Raw genomic sequence first — 17970 nt, forward strand, 5'->3', positions numbered from 1 at the left:
TTTCACGAAATAACGTGATCATTTAGAGTCTCACGTTATTACATGGAAATTATCACGTATAAACATCATACTGAGCACTATTTTTTTTCCTAGTGTGGCAGCAATGCCCTTCCGAATCCTTTCCCACTCGTATCTCTTAATGGATTGTGCAGTAGTCTGCTGGAGGAAAGAAAGGGGGTGTGGGGTGGGAGGTGGGAGAAACAACATACCATGGTGGTTGAATGAAAAAAAGAAAGAACCCGTCTTCTATTGTTTGGCCAGCAGGAAGTGCCAAAAACGGTTGTAAAAAGACTACACATTGACTGGCTGTGAATATGTGAAAAAAGCTGTGAATTTAGTGTGGTTATATTTGTTGTGGTCTAAATCAGTAGTAAAAAAAAAAACAAACCTAAGCAACCTCTAAAATGCTCCAACGTCTATACAGTTGTGTGCAGGGCCAATGTTAGCCTGCCCACTGTAGTTGGCTGTGGGCCGGGCTCATATCCTTCTTCACCTCCGGTACCACCCACACATCCAAATACAGTATGTAAAATACAGAATCTCTGATGAATCGCTGACAGTGAAACCAGTCTCTAAGCTTCAACACAAGTATTACCAAACCAATCGGTAACATCACGATGAGTCCCCACCATCTTCACATTCCTATTTCATGTGGACAGAAACAGCTATTTTTTGATTTCGATGGTGGAACTTGGGATTAAAAAAAAAAAAAAAAAATCTTTGTGTGTGTTTTGTGTTTACATGGTACTAGGTGGAAATAGAAAACACTACAACTTGGAGTTATGCAATTTCAGTTTAAAATGGACTTTTTGTGATGATTACCAGCCATGACTCTTTGAGAAGAGATTCCCACGTTTGTGTACATTCAAGAGGCAACTCTTGTTGTCCAGACAGTTCTAAGTTAAAACAGACGTTGCCGGCCTTGACAGTTTCGACTGCAGCTCCGGTCTTCTTCACAAGCGTCATCCGACGTGCTGCTGACGCGCCATTTAACGGCTGGCCGACTCAAACGGACCTATCAGAGCCCGTCGGTTCGGCCGCGCCTCCCCCACCATGCATGGTCTCTGCAGTAGCGAATCCCGGGTGTACGCCCCTTCGTCCCGGCCCACGGTGTTGCCCCCTCGCCTCCTGATTTTTCCGACCCGACGGGCTCCGATAGGTCCGTTCCGAGTCGGCCAGCTGTTAAATGACGCGTCAGCAGCACGTCGGGTGACGCTTCAGAAGAAGACCGGAGCCACAGTCAAGACTGTTGAGGCAGGTAACGTCTGTTTTAACTTAGAACTGTCCGAACAAAAGGAAATCAGGTATATCTACTAACGAAGACAGAATGAATGTTTTCAAACCAAGAGGCAACTCGTTTGCGAGGAGGACAAAACACTGTGGTGCGAAGTAACCAGACTAACCAGGTTGTCGTTTTGTCAGTTTAGTTCCCATTTTTTTTTTCTTCTCCCGCTCCCAAACACACTGACACACTGAGGCCAGAACATCGTGTCAGACACATACAGAGGGCGGCGCGCTCCCGTTCTATCTGGCGATGTCGTTGCTGGGTGTACGTACGTACATGAAAGCTTAACAGAGGTACATACGAGCAGTTACATACACTGGTAGTGTCGTCCCGAGTGCAGTGAGGAGCACGTGCTTCCGTTACCTCCCTCCCTCCCCCCCGCCCCGGCTTTTTACAGCATTAACAAAAACTTAAAGACTGCGAGACTTGGATTACTTGTTTTCTTTTATCAGCTCGAACTGGAACGCATCCATCTGCACAGGCACACAGACACATGTACTCGCACGCAAGCACTCGATTTTCCCATTGCAAACCCCTTCTGAACCCCCCCCCCCCCCCCCACCCGCCCTTCCCTCCAGCCGTGCCCCCCCGACCCCCCTGCCCTCTCCCTAATGTTCACAAAGCGCGTCTAAAATCAAATTATAGCTCTTCCCCTACGCAAGCCCCACACATTCCATTGGAATTCTCGTGGATTTTTTTTTTTTTTTTTTTAGCATTCTTCCACACTTTTGCTTTACTTCTTATCATAAATCCACAACCTCCACTTTGTGTAAACCGCCCCTGCCCATATCTGAGTCCCCCCCCCGCCCTCCGCCGCCCTCCGCCGCCCCTGTTCCGTCCCATATCCTCCCTCTCCCTCTCCTTGCTGCCCCCCCCCGCCCCCCTCCTGTTGGCTTGAGCTGAGGTTGGTAGCTGTACAGTAGAGTCGGGGATGGGGGGTGGGTGGCTGGGTGAGTGGGGTACAGTCTTTATGCTGAGCTGAAGAGGGGGGAGGTGGGGTGGGATCGGGGTGGGTTGGTGTGAGGGAGGGGTGGGGGGTGGGGGGAGGGTGGGAGGGAGGGAGAGGGGAGCAGAAGGCGGAGATCTCGGCTCTTTAGTCGTCCTCGAAGCCCTGGTTGAGGAGGAAGTTGGCCGCCAGGTTCTCGTTCTTCTCGCAGGCAAAGTAGGCCTGGATCACCAGGGGCTCAGGGAAGCCCAACGCTTTTAACTGCGCGGAGAGGAAGGAGACGGTGAGTGGACGGACATTTATCAGGAAAAACAGAACGTGTAGCATTCCCAAACGCTTCCCAAATGTTTGGTTGTTTGGCAGCAACCTTTGATACCTAAAGAGTTACCTTTAACCAACGTTTCAGCGTTATAGTTGAGCTCAGGCGTCACAGACCTTGTTGGACCAGAGAGCTACTTCGCGGATGCCGAGTTATATAAACCTTTTTCCAACAGGCCTGCAGGGGGCGAGGGCGCTTACCTGGTGCCAGGTTGGTGACCCCAGCGCTTAGCTGCTTTAATTGCATGACCTCGTTGCCGTCCCTCCCGACAATATCATACCCCCTTGTCCCTAGTGGCGGAGCCAGGAATTTCTCCTTGGGGCGGCCACAGTTTGAGATCATGACTGGACGTTTTTCGCTGTGCACCCTGCTCAAAACGAGTGTTAATAGGTCAAACCTGTATCCATTCAACACTTTAGTGCATCGGGTCTGATTCTGTGAGACAAAAATCCCCACAAGTGCAGAGTGCACACCCGTACTGCAGAGTGCAGAGATGTTTTTTTTTTGCGCGACGCTGTTTCTGACGCGATACATTTCCCATTGTGGATTAAAAGGCTTCATGCATCCGTCTCCTTGGCTGTGTCTCAACTCAGAGTCTGCAGCCTCCGACGGCCGAACCCAAACCCGACTCCCCGGTAACCAATGGGACGGTCTCGCCTTCGGCGTATTTCCTGGTTGCTTGACCGCCGTTCCCTACTGCTGGCCGGCCCCGGAAGTGACGTTTTTATAGCATCAAGCTAACCATTACTCAGCAAGAGCAGTCACATATTTCAACTGAAATTTGGGGTTTTGGTTTCACATATGTGGCGTTGGATGTTACATAAGTACAAATAAGTAAAAACCCTCTGGTAAAAACTTAACTTTGCCAGTAGATGCCACCATTTCAGCTGACTTCCCAGGATCCCAGGATGCTTTGCAGCAGCACCCACAGCATCCTGGGATAGTAGCGGTGCATCCTTCGAATCGGCGAAAAGGAGGATGCATTTGAAGGCCGCATTTGGAGCGTCCTTCGAATTTTAGTGAATTGGGGAAAGCCTTCCTGCAGTGCTATGACGCAACTGGCCCTCTAACGCAGGCTTCGAAGGATGCAGACGCTGAACTGGGACACAGCCCTCGGATCACTCACCCTTTCAATGGCTTCCTTCTCCTGAGGTGTGACCTGGATGTAGTTGACTGGCGCTCCCTCTTCCCCGGCCGCCCCCATGTCCCCCACCTCCGGCGCATCTCCCCCTTCGCCCACCGGCTCGTTCAACATCTGGATGAACCGCTCCTGGTGCTGACTGATTTGCTGGAAATGAGGGGAGGGGGGGGGACATTGAGCAAAAAGGGTTGCAGGGTTCCAGTCTGGGACGTGCTGGGCGAGCGGCTGTTACCTGCAGCAGCTGAGGGTTCTCCCTGCCGAGCTGCTGCAGCAGAGCTGGGAGCAGGGCGGGATTCCGCTGGATGGCCTGTCTCATGTGCACAAACTGGGGCTGAGTTCGCAAGAACGCCAGCGGGTTCTCTCCTGGAGGCACGCGGGGAAAAAAAATATATAAAATAAACTTGTATTTCAGACTTTCGTCTTTCACAACCGACGGGAAACGCTATGATGGGATGTCCTCGCAAGAAATGTTACGCAATATCAGAGGCAAAAGTGATGCTGTTCGGTGAATCATTCGCATCCATCAATAAACAGAAGGAAAGGCAACAAAAGAATTGACGATGACACATAACTGGAAACAACACAGGTTTAAATACTACAAAGAAACTGAGTAATAATATTTACGGTTGCCGCAGTTTTGTTTTTTTGCATATTACATCGCTTTTTGTATATTTTTTTATTGCCCTTTGAGCCTTTTTTTAAGTGATAGGCCAACAACGCAGTCCTGCAGGCAAAGACGTTTGTTTTATTATTCATATCGGACCCCCTAAACATGCCACAAAACTCACCAAATATGGAACACGGTCAAGACTGGCGAAAAATAGGATGAGGTTTAAAATGAGAACCCTCCAGGTGGCGCTACTGACTCTCTTCAACCACCTGCGAGGCCTATAACACCGAGACCCCCGACTCGAAGCCAAAAGCAAGTCAAAGCAAAATTTGCAATTCAAAGTGAAAACGTTTTTCAGAGGCCGGTTTCACCCAACACGTCCATTTCTTACGGCTTCAAATTAAGTTGACTCTGCTGATGAATAGCATTGCATAGACACGCAAATCATGACAGATATGACTCAGATTTTTTCTTTTATTAAGTCATGGTTATTAAGTGCCAGTAGAGGGTGAGGGCCTGTCCAGCCCTACTTGCAGGACCAGTTTTATCCATTACATTTTTTTGATCTATAGCAGGAACTGCCATTTCACCTACTTGCTTCACAGTCACTCAAAACACCGGTGTGGCACACGGGCACGAGCGCATCGAGCGGCCTGAAATGTCGGTCAGCTTTCTCAAGCGAGGCCGCTGGAGGGCGGGAAACAAACCTGAACCGCGCCCGCAGTCCAACAAACGGCTGCAGGGAAGACGCGACGTTTTAAACTTGCAGCTAATGACGTGATTCCACTGTGCCGTGTTCAAACGAGAATGCAGAAATACCATAGAGGCCAAGCTGGTTCCCAACTTCCGCCAAAAAATAAAAACTAAAAAAATTCAAAAATTCAAAAATTCATTTCAAGTTACTCAGTAATCCAAATTACTCTCGCTCCGCGCCCGAGGCGCGTGACACAGATATGTTTGGGAGAGCGACTCGCTGAGTCATCTAATGAATCACTTCTCGCCAAGGAAGCTCCGGTGACGGCCACGTTTCAGAGGGGAACCTTCGCAACGCTGCGATGCTGTCACGCGATAGCCGCTGTGTTTTGCAGATCGCGCCCCGGAGGAATTTTAACAACAAGGTTTGAAGTGGCCAAGTCGGTTGCACTTGAACGGCTGATGTGGTTATGGACGTAGAATGCAAAAATGACTCTAATGTACCGCGATGCTTGGACAGCGTTGAAATACACCGTGACGCACCACAAAGTGCGAATTCTGAGCAAAAGTCACACTGTCGGACCTGACGGATGAGAATGGATGAAGCCGCCCTGTAATGGATCAGTCACATTAAAAATTAACAAGGAGAACGACTGAAGAGAAGAAGAAGAAGAAGGAAGAAAAAAAAATCTACCCTCCCACCCTGTAATAAGTCACAGAAGTCAAACCCAAAACTTGTGTGTGTGTGTATTTTTAGCGGCCCCAATGAGCTGCATGCCTCACCCTCTGCTACAGGTGCTGGAGCGTCTGCGGGTACGGACGCGGGGGCCTGCACAGGGGGGTTGCTCTCCTGGACAGGGCTGCTGGGAATACCCTGCAACAAAGCAACACAAGCGCACTGCGCGTCAACGACCACAGGGAGGCGCTGTCGGGTGAAAAGCCAACCGAGTTTAGCCAGGTTTTTTTCACGTTGCATATACGTTGCATATACAGTTATATATACAGTCATTTTCTGTTGGAGCACGAGACTTTCCCGCGGGTGCGACTCACCGTGAGCAGGTACTCCACGGCTCTGTGGGGGTTGTTGAAACTGGCACGCAGCGCAGCCACCACTCGCTCTCTCTCGTAGCCCATAGACATGATCTCCCTCAACATGACCTCGTACTCGGCTCCAGTCACTGAAAAACACACAAACACACGCGGTTTAAGACTTTGATTATCCAGCCATTAGTGTTTGCCAAGCTTTCTTTTTAATATCGCTCAGCCACTCAAGTCATAACAGGGCTGTACGCCAGCACTAGTGCTGGCTAGCAAAAAAGTCAGTCGCACAAAGAAAAATTTTGTCGCACACCCTGGTGGACAGTTAGTGAACTTGTTTATCGTGAAATTAATCTGAACCAGGAAATGTAGTTCTTAAAGAGAAGAATTGAGATGGCTAGTATGCGTGTAGAACTACAGCTCCCATGGAGCAGTTTCACCAACAATGGACAGTTACTTGTACAGGCCAAAAAGTAATGCTAGTTCATGATGCGAGTGGGCACATATTCCTCTTCGCACAGGATTGATTTTTATTCACAAACGCGATGAAAACTGTCGCACTGTACAGCCCTGCACAACATTTGGTGAGGTTTTTTCTTTTTAAACTTGCGCGCAATACCAATTTAGACAGCTTTCGGGAAAAGCGAGCCTCTCTTTTTTCTTTTTTCTTTTTTTTTTTAAATGTAAACCGAGAAGTGTTCAGGGAAAAAAAAACAAAACAAGGGTGATGTCACAGTTGACGTCTTTGCGAAGGGCGACAACTTTTTATGTGACAACGTCACGGAGCTTTAATAGCGGCGCGACGTTCTAGGCATGCGCAGGGAAGCCGCAACAAGGGATCGCTTACTTTTGTCACTGCACTAAATATAGGGGGATTATGTACGACAGCGCAGCTGCACGGCGGCGGCCATAAATGGCACGGCGGGTGCCAACAACAACAACAAAACAGCTGGAAAAGTCTGAAAAAAACTAAACAAAACACACACACACACACGGAAGATGGCACATCGCATCGCAGACTGCAGCTTTTGGGGCACATGACTCTTGTGTGGCATGGCGGCATCGGCTACCTACCGAGTGCTGAGGAGGCATCCAAGCCGCTGGAGCTGCAACACACACACACAGACAGAGAGGGGAATCAGAAAAACTTTGTCCTTGACTCAGCAGTGAGATGACAGCATGTGCAATGAATAGATGTAATTCATTGATCCCAAATTGGGAAACACTTTTTTCCCCTTCTTTTTTTTTTTAAGAATGGATGAGAGCTGAAGTGCACGGTCAAACTGTCTTTAGCCCTGGTGGCACCTTGATGACCCACAGCAACTGAATGAGAACCGAGGAGACCGATTGGCCTTGACAAATATTGGGGGGCAGTGTTCTCCGAGTCATTGCAATAAAGAGCGACACACTGTGCGGCTTCAAAGACACTGATTTTATTGTAATGCTCCTGTTCCTTTTTTTTTTTTAAATAGACATTAAATTGACATTGAAGCACATGTTTTCTACATATACCACTACATATTTGTTCCTCCTATGAGGTGGGTCACCAAAACACTCCATCCATCCGCTGCTGCTCCGCTGTCACATTTTAGAAGCCACTGTGGCCCCACCAGTCAAAACGCCTGCCCACCCCTGGTTTCAACATCTGGTTCACAGTCAGATTGTAATAAATAAATAACTTTCCTATCAATGTGTACGTCTGTGTTATATACTAGCAGTTCTTAAGTGTGGCGATGTTGAGGTCCCAGGGAGTTGGAAAATTTCTGCTTGGGCGCTTCAGCTGAAAAGTTTGGGAGCTCCTGTGATCCGGAGAGATGTTGGAAGGCTGCGCTAACTCTGTTTTAGAGACAAATAACGACTGCGGCCCAAATCCGATTTTAAAATATCAGCCTCTGTGCGCTCGTTAGGCTCCGAGCAAGCAGGCAACGTGGCTTCAGCGCCACACTCTGGCTGCTCTCAGCCCATTCCTCACTTCACTGGGCTGACTGTATTTTACACCAGATGTCCTAAAAGCAGTTTGAACAACAACAAGGGGACTATTTCCACTACAGCACGGTTAGTTTCCATTTTTACTGGCGATTCAAATCAGGATTTCCCTCCAAATCAAGTGTGCTGTATTCCCGCCCTTTGCTGCAGAATCCCTGGCATTTCGCTTTGTTTTGATTGACACTTTGGACTTCTTTGGCACGACGCTAATTGTCACTCCAAAATATAAGCAACAGTTCGCCAGTGTCTTCAGTGTTACTCTGGCCGAGTGGCTCTCAACTGGTGGAGTCTCAGGACCCACTTTTGTTTCCTTGTAATGAAAAAAAGTGCTAACCCACTTTCTGTCATGTCGAGCAAATCAATTATTGAATCGTATGTATGTATGTGGCTGTGTGTGTCTATATATATATAAAAAAAGATGGCAACTGCCCACAAGGCCACTTTTAGCTTGCGACCCATCAGTTAAGAAACGCTGTTCTGGAACTAAGACGACAGCCAATCGCCAGAGACTTTAGATCTCGATAGCTGTTTGCCAGATGGCGTATGGCCATAACTGGCTGGCAGATGCTGCGATTTACCCTCCTGGATAACGAAATTTGGCACCAAAAGAAGATTAATTCTTGGATATTGGGCTGGGTCGGACCGCTTCGGCGGGTGCTTCAACTGTGTTGGTAGCTCTGTAGCCACTCCTACATTTAACTCAGCGAGTGCAGCGACTGTTTTGCGAGTTGCAGGTAGTTGCCTGGCTGGTGCACATTCAATCGGTCTGAGCCAATAAACTGGGATGTCAGCAGCCTGACAAGAAAGAGTCACACGTCACAATAGGCAACTAACTTGTGCGTTAGCGCTCAGTATAAAATGTCGTGAAGCCTCAACAACTATACGGTACAATTTAAGTGACATGGAATCACAGTTGGAGTCTAAAGTGCGACTCAGACTGGATGTGCGGAATAATACTGATACTTTCAACACTGTGCACTAATGTGGTGTTTGGTATGTTTTTTTTAATTTAATCTTTTCAGGACGTGTTCCACGGTAGTTTGCAGAAACTAAATTCCATGTACTTTGCTCTGCCACTGCGCACCAAACCTCAGACTTTTGATAAGAAGAGTATTTCTGTTTCCCCCGAACATACTCACCGTTTTGTCTACTTCCTGTAGTGAAGGTGTTACACTGTGCACTGACTTTCCGTAATTGACGTGCGTGTATGTTTCAGCGTTTGGAATGAAACAATTCAAATTCAGCGTCAATGTGTATCCAGAAACCAAAACAATATTTAAGAGTCCCTTCTCTTCTCTTTACACGCTAAACATTTGTTTTAAGAATAAAGTTTAAAAAGTATTGGTAATGGTAACACCACCTTTGGTGTGACTTGGTTTCCTGCTGGAATGAAAATGAGTGGTATCGCATCACTAATTACGATTCAGGCTCTTATTTTCATGAGTTTTCAGCAAAGGAACAAAAATATCACAGGTCCTTCGTTTTTTTTAAGACTCCAGCCAAAGCAGCTGCATGGCTATAAACATTTATTCACTGAATATCCTGAGTGTGATAAACCTGTATGCTAAATCACAATGATGAAATAGCCAATACAATGATAATAGTGCCACTTGACAAATCTCCTGGGGGAGTTTTTTTTTTCTTCTTCTTCTTCACTTTTTGGGGGCAGCGCACGAGACAGGAAAAACACGATGGCAAATACCAGTGTTTTCAAAACTACATGCGACTTTTTGCAAATTAATGTGAAACCGGTAACTTTACTGGCCAGCATCGCATGTATACTTCAGGCCTTTGAGGAATGGGAAGAGAACGATACCACTCAGTCTTTTAGGCAACGCATGGAGAATAGAGCACATCACCCCAGTGCTGCAACTCCTTTCTGTGTTTGTTCCAAAATGTTTTGGCGTTCCCGGCATTTTCAGTCATTCAGAAGCAATACCGGGTCTCCAGGTCATCCTGCCAATTTTACAGGAAGGTCAAAGTGCAGATGTTGGGGTAAACAGGGCTTTTTCTGTTGCCGACTCCTGAGCCAGCTTCCCACTCATCTTCACACTATCCAAGGCCTTTAAGACCCCCAAAACCTCTAACTTATTTATTCCAAATGGTAAAACACAGTGGCAGCCGCCGCCACCACAACATCAGGGCTGCTGCTGTGCACGACAGCAAAATATTAATGTTGATTGACGGATTGAGCTATCAAATTCTAGCGGTAGCATACTTCCCCTTTGCGCACGTACGACACACGATTGACGCGTCTTACCTGGCTTGCTGTTGCGGTTCTGTGGCTGCAGCACTGGGCTCCTCCTTAGCCTCCTCAGAGGCAGCGGGGGCAGCTGCCGGGGTTGGGGCCGGGGCTGAAGCTGGAGCTGCGACCGGGGTGGCCGTCGATGTGGAACCGGAGTCCTGCACGGGAGGCTTGGGGGCTTCTGAGGCTGGAGGCACGGGTGCCGCCGCGGCTGCAGCCGTGGCTGCGGTGGTTGAGGCGGCGGCGGAGGCGGCGGCTGCAGGCTTAGCCTTGGTTCAGTAAAGATGCAGTCAGACTGGTGGGCTCAGTAGTGACTCATTTTAAGGGAGTAATCTACTTGCTGACTACACATGGTACGCTAGATAAGTCTATTGGTTGTGCTTGGTGGCATCATAAAACAATGAAGACAATTTGTTGGATAATAAAACAAGTCCATTAGTTGTGATATGCATAATAAAACAGTCAATTTGTTGCTGTTGTTTTTTAATAAAAGACAAAACAAAACACTATTTAAAGATGCCGGCCACAAAAAAAACAAAAAAAAAACAGGGCAAACTCACCTTTGACACCATCACTACAACAAAATTCTTTTCGTCAATATTGTAGTCCTTGATAGCCGTGTCATCTTGCAAGATTTTTCCAGCGTATATCAGCTTCTGGCCAGACACAGGGAAATTGTCTTTTCCTCTTTCTGCTTCTATTTTCTCTTTTAAGGCCTTCACCTGATGGGACACAAATTCACAGAACTGCAATCAGCACTCGTGCCCATTGGCTTGTCATCACTTCCTCGCAGCATTGTCTCGCAAGCGTGACATGTGGTGACTCTAATGTAATTTCCTATCTGGTGCCTTAATATTTGACGGGGGAAAAAAAGTTTTCACTGAGAGATGGACAAGGTCTAGTGGGCTCACACTTAAAATGCAGATGTATATTTAGGCACAGCGTGACTGCGTGCAAAATCCACGGCTAACGTGTAAAAAGTTGCGGTATAATACTTACTTTGACGACTAGAAATCCCACAAAGACCAACGAACATTGGCCTTCGGGGTCGAATGTTGAAAACGTGCACGCGCTAACAAACTTAGCACGCATATTAATGCATTGCCAACATGCTAGACCGTAATTGGCAGTGTCATAAGCGTTAGCATTAGCAATCACAACGCAGTGACCAGCTTCAGGCTCCTCTCGGAAGTGACTGTGAAAAGGCATTCAATTCCACTGACAGCCCACGAGAGCCACAAACAACAAACAAACCACGACACAAAGTTAGAAAGATGAAAAAGTCGTCAGCACTTGCGTCACAATGACTTTACGATAACGGGCTACTTAGCTAGCAAGCTAACATTTGCTACTGAGGTTTAGCGCTTTTTAGCACCCCTCTTATTTGAGTTACCAAAGTTATTATGAGCACCGTTACAAGGCACCGCTTGGTTAAAACATTCATTAATTGTACACACAATACGAACCAGCACGAGCTTCGCGTAAATTCAAAACATATGTCCAGCAGCTAGTAACCTTAGCTAAAGTTAGCGTGTTAGCTCATAGCAACTCACCGTTTGTTCGGGATCTATCTCAATTTGAATCGTCTGCTGTTGCAGTGTTTTAAGCGTGATCTGCATGTTGGCGGCTACTGACGTAAGTCAGATGTGCTTCAGTGGGAGAAGTTGACGCTCGATGTAGCAGTTAACGTGTTCTCAAAGTTCTCGTTTCAGGTACGGTAACTAGCCGAGAAATGTGTACATCCATGAGCACTCAGCAAATCGCCATCTTTGGTGACAAGTTGGTGCAACGAGAGACGCTCCGCTCGCTGGAAGCTACGAGATCTCGCGGTGCGCTCCGCGACTGTGGCGGGCCGTAAACATGACTTCATTCATTTAGAATAGAAAAAATAATTTTAACAGAAAAAATCACGAACTCTTCTTCTTTGTTGTTGTTGTTGTTGTTGTTGTTATTATTATTATTATTATTATTATTATTATTATTATTATTATTATTATTATTATTATTATACCACACAACGGCCTTGCTTCAACCCACAGTGAACACACAGCGGTGACCACTACACTGAGTCGCCCTGCAGAAATCAAAATAATCTTTTAGTTAAGTTAATAGAATTTGGCCACATGCATGACAAAATGATATGCTATAAATATTTGACTGTGTTTGGATTATTAATATTGCAAACTGTAAAAAAGAATAAATTAAAATAAATAAATAACAGGAATTGTTCAATACTGCTGAAATATGACACTTTTTTTTTTAGAAAGTTGCAGAGGATCAGACTTTCTGGGAAGTCTCTTTTGCAATGTAAGAATTTTTAAAGGAATCTTAACATCTAATGCTAACATCGTATACTAGTTTATTCTATTAAGATGCTAAACTGCAGATATGATTTAAAACTTAATTCATATCTCCAGTTGTTTTTTTTTTTTTTTATCCTTATGTCCTTTCGTTTTATCTGTCGTTTGTTGTCACACGACAGCGGTGGTGTCTTTACTAGCAACAGCACAGAAATGGATTAGTGGAGTATCAGTTATTTTCTGATAAACCGTCCATCACCTTACTTACTTACCTCTTTGTGCCTTTTGCATAGTTCCCAACACGGCCGCAAGGGGGCAGTGTCTGATTGCAACTGAGGCAGACTGTGCCGCAACTAAAACATCCGGACTGAGTGCGAATCAGCACAAAGTGGCTGTCTGAAGCGTTTTGCTTGAACGACGGGCGACGAAGTGACGCGTTGTCGCTGGCTTGTGTTTGTTCTTAGAGCCAGGACTCTCTTTTGCCGCTCTATAACCGAACCGTCGAATGGCCCTATTATATCACAGACACGGGGATATGGTAGATGGGGTGAGTGAGTTCAGTGACTCAGATTTTATGCAAGCATTCCTGCTGAGAGAGACAAGCAGAGGGAAATACAGACAGACAGGCATGCAGAGAGACAGACAGACAGACAGAGACACTGAGTTGAAGCTGTCTCTGAAAGTGCCTGAACAGAACAGGCCGCGGTCCTCGTGTGCCGATGCCAGGTGGACGCTGCAATAATGTGACTTGATCCATTAGAACAGTGTTTTTCAGCCACGACACATTTTTTTTTTTTTTTTAATCGAAAAGGATCCCATCACTACCAACCCCAAAATATTACAAAATGACGGTAATCCTTACGATGACAACATGGTCTAATATTTATTCACACTCACTCAATGTGAAACCTGGGGAACCTGTTTAGATGCTCACAAAGCTGGAGTCCTATGAAGAGAAACAGGCTCACACTCCACAATGTAATGTTATTTTTATTTTCTTTAGACCAGTTAAGTGAAATTGGATGATTTTTCACGCCACGCCTGCCATTATCTCACTCCACACTAATGTGTGGTTGAAAAACGCTGCATTAGGTTTCTTCATGGGTCTTTTGTCTCACTTCAAGCCATATGGCCAAATTATTACACAGCAACACATAAGGCTAGCGGCGAACCTCCCAGCAGCAGGCCCTGCCACTTGAATATTTCATGAGATCACCCCCCCTCCCCCCCGCCCTTCTACAAAAAAAATAAATAATAAAAATCACCGCTCACTGCCAAACTTGGGGGTGGTCTCTTTAGCGGTCTCTCTTCCTCCTGTCTCCTTCTCCCTCCCCGCACTCTCAGTTTTTCACACCTCCACCTGGGAGGAAGGGAACAGAGGGAAGTGAAGACGGCAGTGAGAAAGAATGAGATTCAGGGGATGCTGATGGGAGAGGGAGCCGAGGGGGCTTTTAGAGAGGAAAGTAAGAAAAGATTGTGGGGAAAGGGATGAATGGCAGGAAACCTGGGTTAGGTGTTTGTGTGTTTGTGCGTGCCTGCCTGCGTGTGCGAGTGGCGGGGCTGCCCTAAATGTGTGTTCATCTGGGTTAATTCTCCAGGACAGAACTATTAAAGATTAACAACGAACAACCATGTTTTATTGAGACCCGCTGCCTTAGGGTGGTGGTGGTGGTGGTGCGGGTAGGATGGTGGGGGTGGAGGCACACGGCTCAAAACACAGACCTACTTACAATGTCTGTGGTGCCGCATTTTTTATTTATTTATTTTTTTTTGTCTGCAGGCTTTTTACTTTGTCCACGCTCAAAGAGCTTCTCTGAAAAGCCACGGCCGGCCACAGCTTTTTGTAAGGAGGCACTGCAGCGCGGGTCGCCGTCCTTCTTTAGGCCCCCGAGCTAATGTGTTCCCCCTCTCAACTTGCTGGTCCATGGTATAAAAAAAAATAAATACGTTGACGGAAGTCAACAGATAATTGCGGCGGGTGTCGCGTTAAATGAAATGATGTGAAAGAAGGTAAAAGATGGAGGGAAATCATCCATCCACCCATTTTCAATACCCGCTTCTTCCTGCACTCAGGGTTGGAGGTCTGCTGGAACCTACGATAGATGTGATGTCGTGGTGTCATGAGAAAGCCGGCTTGAGTCTCTCCCAGCTGCCATAGGGCGAAGGCAGGGTGACACCCAGGACAAGTCGGCAGTTCATCGCCAGTTCATAAAGACAAACAATCATTCACACTCTCACCCATGGACAATTCAGTGTTTCCAAAAACACCTCACATGCATGTTTTTGGACTGTGGGAGGAAGCCGGAGAACCAGCAGAGAACCCATGCAGACACATGGAGAACATCCCTAACCACTGGGCCACCATGTCACAATTATCTTTTAAGGAGCTGCACACAAAATCTCACCAACGTCCACCAAAACAAACCGCTGCAGTTCCCGTCAATAGCAGCCTCCAGTGTGCTGAGTGGCGTGACGTGATGGAAACGTTGTTTGTGATGGGGCAAGAGCATCATATCGTAAAGCTAAGAGGATGTCTCTCTGTATCCCCTCCCCCGCATTGAAAATGGCAGCATAAGCTTCAGTTTTTAGTAGGCCCTGTTATCATGAGCTTCCAGCAGAGTCTGTTGGGAGCTAAACCCTGGACGAGTTGCTAGTTCATTGCAGGGCTACATAGAGATAAACAACATTTCGCTCTCACACACTAAACCCTGGACGAGTTGCTAGTTCATTGCAGGGCTACATAGAGATAAACAACAATTCGCTCTCACACACAGATACAACTATGGTCTATTTCGAGTTCCCAGTTCACCTCACCTGCATGTTTTTGGACTGTGGGAGGAAGCCGGAGAACCTGGAGAGAACCCACACAGACACAGGGAGAACATGCAAACTCCACACAGAAAGGCCCCAGGCCTGGAATCAAACCCAGGACCTTCTTACCACCGTGTCGACCCGTTGAGAAATAAGTCGATTAAAAAAAACAAAAACAAAAAAAACTACAGAGCCGTTCACGTTGACCTGTTGCACTGTTGTTTGCCGCCACAGAAATATTGCATTATCCAGCAATAACTGTTTATGACGAGAGTGCGCCGGTGCTGCAGAGTCACCACAGACATTGACAGAATCAGCGGCTGCGGAGAAAAAAAGCCTCATTCAAAATGTGATGCAATAATTCTGCTGAGCTATTAAAATCAGACCCCCCCCCCCCGCCCCCCTCTTTATATTGCTCCCATTTGCCTCGGCGCCGAGTGTCAGACGAGAATGGTAACTTGAAGTCTGCCTGTGCTGGAAAAAAATTGAAAGAGCCAGCAGCCAGTTAGAGTAGTCAATCAAGGGTGGTGAGGGAAGTTCACAGTAAAACTATGAACTACTTGAGTCTCACAAACCACTTTTCTGTTCCTTATCATGAAGTTGCAAATAAAAACACTAGCCCACTTTCTATGTCTTCTATCATGTCTAGTAAATAAATAATTTAATTGAATATATATATATATAGATATATAGATATATAAATATATATCTATATTATATATATATGTATATACACATACACACACACACACACACACACACACACACACACACACACACATATATATATATATATGTTAAAATCCCTGCCCATGAAACCACAAGCCAATCAAAACAGCACTGTGTCCCACTTTTGGGACGTGCCCAGCTGAGAAACAGTGGTTTAAAAATAAAGGTGTCTGACTGCTTGTTGAATGTGTCTCCGTGATATTTTGAGAAAGGCAACTATTTTAAGGATGATTCTCAATCAGCCTTTGATTCTGATTTATTGCTGATTCTATTAATACTGGAGATACTTTTAGATGGGATGTGTGATATATTGGTGATCACAATTTTAGTCTTTTATTTATTTATTTATTTATTTATTTTAAATCCTACATACAGTATATTGGCATTGGTCCATTGATCAAAATTAGCCGATGTGACAAACTGATGATCTTCTCTACAGTCTCTCACCTGATCTTGACCGAATTGACTAATAAGGACTAATACGGATGGACAAAAATGAGGGATGGTGAATGTAAAAGTAAAAGTGATAAAGATAATTATTCTTGATTGTACTTTCAGTATGAGCAAAATGTGAATACTGACATTCATAATGTCAGATATCGTGATATTCTGAATATTAATATCAGATATCGACATCTTACTGAATTTTCTTTTTAATTGTGCATCGTTAATTCATTTTTTGTTTGACTTGCAAACAATCTCGGCAGTGTGTCTGCAGGATTTTCTTATGGGAATTGTCAAATACAAAAAACGGTTTATGATTAACTGAACTTAACCTGCACTTAAACTTAACCTGAACTTAACCCCAAAAACATTGGAATGTTGTGTCTGGTTGATCACACTCTCACTGGAAAACTTGTTCAATTCCGTTTCTGTCGATGTCCCATGTATGACAATCGTGCATTTTCTGGAAGATCATGATTACGTCTGAAAATTGGGCAAGGTTCCAAGGGATGTGTTCCATATATCTCTCCTCTTTAGAAAAAACAAAAAACAATGTTAATTAATCTGATGCTGTTGACTAATTCATTGTTCATCCACCTAATCCAGCATCCTTGCAAAGCGGACATTGTTGGAAAGGATTTGCAATGACCCAGATTCGTGCCTAATAATGCGAAAGAAAAATACACGATCCACCAGACCATAAAGGTCCAAACTTGCTTGATGAGTTCATTGCACATGAGTCTCTCCTGATGTGTTGAGATTCCAATGAAATGTATTGATTCTGCATGGGATTGCAGCACCTTCAAGGACTGTTTAAATCTCGTATATAAGCGCACAATCAGCATCAAACAATGAAAAAGCTACAGCTTCGCATTTAATAAAATTTTTTTTTTTGCCATTTTTCCTGCCCTGGAGATCCTGTGTTGCCGAGGTAACCGTCTATCCATCTCCGACGGAGCTCCTTTCCCCAGAATTTGCCACATGGGATGACTTGATCACGATGGACCGACTGGAATTTTGGTGATTTGAAAAGATAAAGCACTACTCACAGCGCAGGCTCGTCTAGACTAGGCTCCGTACAAACTGTACTGACCATTTAGTGACCTGCCCGAACAAAACTCATATGACGGGTTTTTTGTTTCATATTGTCATTTATTTTTTTTTTAACTACCTAAGTACTATACACATAGTTTGCCTCTGAATGTTCATGTGTTCATTCTCTGTTGCAGAAACAGAAACACGTACACACACGTACACACACACACAACAGAAATAAATTTGTGGTAAAAATAACTTTTAATGGGGTGTAGCTGGCAGAGAAACTACCAACCATGTCGATCCTCCTCCTCCACTCTTGTCCTCTGAGAGAAATCCTTCTATTCTTCTGCAGAAACACCCCCACAGCGGCACCGTCTCATCTGTG

General features: G+C 45.6%; 1 protein-coding gene across 1 annotated transcript; it reads right to left on the reverse strand.

Moving 5' to 3' along the window:
- Positions 1-710: 710 nt before the first annotated feature.
- On the reverse strand, positions 711-12055 carry rad23aa (RAD23 homolog A, nucleotide excision repair protein a). The gene is made up of 9 exons (XM_076032417.1): positions 11817-12055; positions 10824-10985; positions 10279-10532; positions 7107-7138; positions 6045-6172; positions 5778-5868; positions 3924-4054; positions 3677-3838; positions 711-2492 (listed from the first exon to the last, which is right to left on the reverse strand). Exons 1-9 carry the CDS (start codon positions 11880-11882, stop codon positions 2379-2381), a joined length of 1140 nt encoding a protein of 379 aa, XP_075888532.1. The 5' UTR covers positions 11883-12055; the 3' UTR covers positions 711-2378.
- Positions 12056-17970: the final 5915 nt, after the last annotated feature.

Source organism: Nelusetta ayraudi, unplaced genomic scaffold, assembly GCF_046127955.1.
Source record: "Nelusetta ayraudi isolate G7.1 ecotype Tasmania unplaced genomic scaffold, CSIRO-AGI_Nayr_v1 ptg000034l, whole genome shotgun sequence".
Taxonomy (NCBI): Eukaryota; Metazoa; Chordata; class Actinopteri; order Tetraodontiformes; family Monacanthidae; genus Nelusetta; species Nelusetta ayraudi.

Bases quoted from the DNA above. Each gene is read 5' to 3' on its own strand.
- rad23aa (XM_076032417.1), bottom strand. From the start codon at position 11,882: ATGCAGATCACGCTTAAAACACTGCAACAGCAGACGATTCAAATTGAG. The intron at 4,055-5,777 runs GTGAGGCATGCA...GCGTGCCTCCAG, and splicing joins TCCAGCACCTGTAGCAGAGG to GAGAGAACCCGCTGGCGTTC. The intron at 2,493-3,676 runs GTGAGTGATCCG...CTCTCCGCGCAG, and splicing joins AGAAGGAAGCCATTGAAAGG to TTAAAAGCGTTGGGCTTCCC.